The 4,990-nt window shown below is 57.2% G+C and overlaps 1 protein-coding gene across 1 annotated transcript in view; it reads left to right on the top strand.

The window, feature by feature from the left end:
* The window catches only part of SLC17A7 (solute carrier family 17 (vesicular glutamate transporter), member 7), a 12,312-nt gene extending 7,601 nt beyond the window's left edge, over window positions 1-4,711 (top strand). Inside the window, exons 4-10 of the mRNA XM_015565451.1 lie at window positions 16-122; window positions 335-421; window positions 514-656; window positions 1,491-1,660; window positions 2,535-2,629; window positions 2,810-2,937; window positions 3,317-4,711. Coding sequence (XP_015420937.1) covers window positions 16-122; window positions 335-421; window positions 514-656; window positions 1,491-1,660; window positions 2,535-2,629; window positions 2,810-2,937; window positions 3,317-3,610 — 1,024 coding nt within the window. The 3' untranslated portion in view covers window positions 3,611-4,711. The remainder of the gene's footprint in view (window positions 1-15; window positions 123-334; window positions 422-513; window positions 657-1,490; window positions 1,661-2,534; window positions 2,630-2,809; window positions 2,938-3,316) is intronic.
* Window positions 4,712-4,990: the final 279 nt, after the last annotated feature.

Raw genomic sequence — 4,990 nt, forward strand, 5'->3', positions numbered from 1 at the left:
AGCCTCTTCTTGACTTTGGCTTTCTTCTCCCCAGGGGGTCACTTACCCCGCCTGCCACGGGATCTGGAGCAAATGGGCCCCTCCCTTAGAGCGGAGCCGCCTGGCGACCACAGCCTTTTGTGGTGAGAGGAAGGTGCTGGGATTTAGATTTGTGGGTCTGAAAGAGGAGGGGGTTTGGGGAAGGAGGGGGTTGGGCACTGGCCGGATATCTGTGGAAAGAGGGGCTGTGGCTTGCACTTTTGTCTCCTGGAAAGACGAGGCTGGGGATCCGAACCCCTGGATCCGGGGGGTAGCTAGGTCTGCTCTCTCTCCCGCACCCCGCCACCCCCATCAGGTTCCTACGCCGGGGCGGTGGTGGCCATGCCTCTCGCCGGGGTCCTGGTGCAGTACTCAGGCTGGAGCTCTGTGTTCTACGTCTACGGTGAGGGCCCCGGGCGCCGGGGTTCGGGGGGTGCTGGGCCAGAGCGAGGCCGGTCGTCACGTCGCTTCCATCCCCCTCCTGACCCTCTCCAGGCAGCTTCGGGATCTTCTGGTACCTGTTCTGGCTGCTCGTCTCTTATGAGTCCCCGGCGCTGCACCCCAGCATTTCAGAAGAGGAGCGCAAGTACATCGAAGAAGCCATCGGCGAGAGCGCCAAACTCATGAACCCCCTCATGGTCCGAGCCAAGCCTGCGGGGTGGGGGCGCGGTGGGGCCGGGAGAGAGATCCAAGCAGGGAGGCAGGAGAAAGGGGGCTTAGAACCCGCACAGCGTGTAGGTCACGGTGCGTTCCCCGACTAGGGAGACCTGATGGGAACGCCCAGTGGGCGGGGCCAGAACCTGGGAGGCGGGGTTAACGCCGGGGGCGGGCCCGATTAGCAGGTGCTGGGGGCGGGGCTAGGTCGCCAGCGGGGCGGGACCCCTGGTGGGCGTGGTTAAACCAGCAGAGGCGGGACTAGAATGTGGGGTTTTGCTTAGACCTGGTGGTGAGTGAGGCTAGATTTAGGTATCGATATTGAATGGGAAGATTCCTGGACCCACCCTTAAGGGTCCCTGAGGGTCACCGAGGCCCGACACATGCGAACCGGAGGGGCCACAGTAAATCAGGAGCCTGCATTCCTGAAGTGTCACTCGCAGTGGTTCTCAACCTTCTGGCCCTTTAAATACAGTTCCTCATGCTGTGACCCAACCATAACATCATTTCCGTTGCTACTTCATAACTGTCATGTTGCTACTGTGATGAATCGTCATGTAAATATCCGATATGCAGGATGGTCTTAGGCGACCCCTGTGAAAGGGTCCTTCGACCGCCGAAGGGGTCTCGACCCACAGGTTGAGAACCGCTACCCAGAGGCTAGGGTGCAGGGCCCCCGCAGGGACATGGGCTGGCGCCCCTGGGAGTTTTAATGAAGTGGGGAAACGGGGGTCTCTGCGGGACTGTAGTGAGGCTCCGGAAGGGACACGGAGAGCCCCTGGCTCCTGTCTCAGCGGCCCCTGCTCTCGCCCCCACAGAAGTTTAAAGCACCCTGGCGGCGCTTCTTCACCTCCATGCCCGTCTATGCCATCATCGTGGCCAACTTCTGCCGCAGCTGGACGTTCTACCTGCTCCTCATCTCCCAGCCCGCCTATTTCGAAGAAGTGTTCGGCTTCGAGATCAGCAAGGTTGGACCCGGGGACGGGTGGTGGGAAGGGGGAGGGCAGGGGGCGCGGCGGGGCTGAGAGAGAAGGAGCGGAGCGTTGGTCCCAAGGGGGTGGAATGAGGGACAGGGAGGAGCCGGTTTAACTATGGTTCAGTCTTTTATAAGATCCAGCTTAGGTAAAATTGAGTTCATATTTAGTTTGGGTTTAGTGAGGTATATTTATGTGATTTTATTTTAGTCACTTTGGTATAGTTAAGCGATTGCTAGCCATCAGTGTATGAATTAATTCTGTGGTCCTTGGAAACTAAAACATGGATACTAGAGTAAAACCTAGGTTTGAAATGTATAGAATATGAAGCTGATACATGGAAAATTCTTTCAATCATCAGACATGTTTAATTGTTAGTGGAGAATACAGTTCTCATCAACACCTAGTCAAAAGGAAAAGTGCTCTGCTGTCAGGAATATATTTGACAATGCAGTATATATAAATAAAAAAGCAGAATATATTTAAAACGGGGGCGGGTCCGCGAAGGGGTAGGTGGGGTCCGAGGGCCGAACAGGGGTGTGTCCAAAAAGGCGGAGTCAAGATGAGGCTGGGACAGAAGTCCCGGGCCTCGGGGGGCAGCGTGGATGGCTGTGCAGGTGGAGCAGAGGCGAGACCTAGTTGGGCTGGAAGCGCGGGGAAGAGGGGCTGTGAGTGGGTGACCTGGGGAGACGCGGTGTAGCCGGCTACTGCCCGGGGGGCGGGGGTGGACAGAGAGAGAAGGGGTGAATGTGCCCCGGGGGTGGGGCTGGGACTGACCGGAATTGAACCTGGGACCCTTTGGTCCAAAGGCTGACGCTCTATCCACTGGGCCAAACCAGCTAGGGCAAGAAGATATTTCTTAAAATTCCTACTTTTTCCTAAGAATAGTAAAATGCTGCTGGTGGTGGGCTACTCGCACTCCAAGGGCGTGGCCATCTCCTTCCTGGTCCTCGCCGTGGGCTTCAGCGGCTTCGCCATCTCTGGTGAGAACCGCGGTCGGCAGCCCGGGGGGGAGTCTGGACGGCGCCGTGGGGAGCTTCCTGGCTCAGGAAGGGGGCCTCCCAGCCACGCCAAACGCGGACTAGGAGGCGCAGCGGGGAGCGGGGAGGGCCGGCTCAGAGGGAGGGAGACTCAGCGTGCCGCCTCCTGGCTCATCTTGTCAGGGTTCAATGTGAACCACCTGGACATCGCCCCGCGCTATGCCAGCATCCTCATGGGCATCTCCAACGGCGTGGGCACGCTGTCGGGCATGGTGTGCCCCATCATCGTGGGCGCCATGACCAAGCACAAGGTGGGTGCCTTCGCCCTGACCCGTTGGCCCTCCACCTCTGTGCTCGGTGCCCCCCTGACGCGGGCGGCCTCCCTGGGCTCCACCCCTGCCCCCTGCAGGTGTCTTTCAGCTTCTCTCTAGATCTGTCTCCCTTTCTCTGGGCCTCCCCTATCCCTCTAGGGCTTTCTCTCTTAAATATATTTTTATTTATTTTTAAATATATTTTTATTGTGATTTCAAAGAGGAAAGGAGAGGGAGAGATAGATAAGAGAGAATTATTGATTGGATGCCTCCTGTATGCCTCCTACTGGGGATCGAGCCCACAACCCAGGAATGTGCCCCTGAGATCTCGGGACCCTTCAGTCCGCTCTTCACTTCCTGTTTCTCTGGCTTCCAACAGACTCGGGAGGAGTGGCAGTACGTGTTCCTAATCGCCTCGCTGGTGCACTATGGTGGGGTCATCTTCTATGGGATCTTCGCTTCCGGAGAGAAGCAGCCGTGGGCGGAGCCTGAGGAGATGAGCGAGGAGAAGTGTGGCTTTGTTGGCCACGACCAGCTGGCCGGCAGTGATGAAAGCGAAATGGAGGATGAGGCTGAGCCCCCTGGGGCGCCCCCTGCTCCCCCTCCCTCCTATGGGGCCATACACAGCACAGTGCTGCCCCCAAGACCCCCACCCCCTGTCCGGGGCTACTGATCATGTGCCTCCCACTGGATGGCAGTTTCCAGAACCTCCATTCCACACATCTCTGGCCTGAGTGACAGTGTCAAGGAAGCCCAGTCCTCTCTGTCCTGCCTCAGGCCTAGGAAGCACTCTCCCTTGCTCCCAGTGCTGTCGAATCCCCTTCCTTTCCCAATTGCCTCTCAGGGTAGTGAAGCTGCGAATGGCAGTTTCAAGAATACCCAGATTTCCCTAAGGGTTCCCTTCTCCACTTGTTTTGCCTCAGTGGTTCCAAACCTCTCCTTTCAGGGCTTTATTTCCATGGACAGTTCGGTCTCTCACTCTCTCTTGTGGTTTTGAGGCAACTTCTCCCCTTCTTTTAACCCCAGGGACCCTGAGTTACTTGGCCCCCCCTCTTCTCTCAGAAAAATTCAAGGTCTTCCTCTAGAGGTTTCAAATCTCTCCTAAATCTATTCTGCATTTTTTTTCAGGTTGGTTTAGCCAATCACCCATCCCCACTATTTTAGAGATCGATTCTCACCAGCGTTTCTGAGGGAAAATGGTGGTTTCAAGACCCCCCCCCCAACCTCTTCACCCTTCCCTCCCCTCCACCAGCAGATTCTGCTGAAACACCAAATCCCCAAGACCTTCTCCCTAGCTTAGCGCAATGTCTGGGGACACCACCCAGACGGCAGGTTTATCAGTACGCCTCACTCCACCCCTATGCACTTTTTCGGACAGTTTTCAGGGTTAAATAGTGGCTGCTCAAGTTCATCAGTGGTTTGAAGCCACCACCATTGAACTTCCCCACGGTGGTTTCAACATGTCCCCCTCCCCCCCAGCTCCTTGCACTTTATTCTCCTGGGTGGTTTCAAACCACCCTCATTTTCTCAGTGGCCATTTCTCGTGTCCCTCAGGGGCTAAATGACTCAAATTCGGGGATGCTACCCTCTCAGACACCTTTCTTTTGGCTTAGAATTTGGGGAACACATATAAGAGAAGTCACAGAATCCCCGGAAAGGGAAGGGGGCTGGGGCGAGAGGTGTTTTCCCCGGGGCAGGGTGCCTCTGTGTGTGTCTGTCTCTGTGACTGTAAACCCTGCCCTGCCCCACTCCCAATAAAGTGCTTTGGTGGACACACCCAGGCCTCCTCATTGGACCCGTGGCCGTGGGAGTCCCAGCCCCCCAGCCCTCCCCTCCTGCAGACCCGGAGTTCGGAGTTCGAGGGCCCTCCTCCCCCAGGAATCAGGCCAGAGCAGGTGGCTAGGAGGGAGGGATCGCGTGATTTATTGGGCCTCAGCGAGGGCATCTCTGCTGTGGGCTCTATCTGAGGGCACCGCTACTAGCAAAGCATGCCGGGAGGGTAGGATGTCTGAGGATGGCGCACGCCTGGAGGGGCCGGGAGGGGCTCACACGA

This window comes from Myotis davidii, unplaced genomic scaffold, assembly GCF_000327345.1.
Source record: "Myotis davidii unplaced genomic scaffold, ASM32734v1 scaffold2100, whole genome shotgun sequence".
Lineage (NCBI taxonomy): Eukaryota > Metazoa > Chordata > Mammalia > Chiroptera > Vespertilionidae > Myotis > Myotis davidii.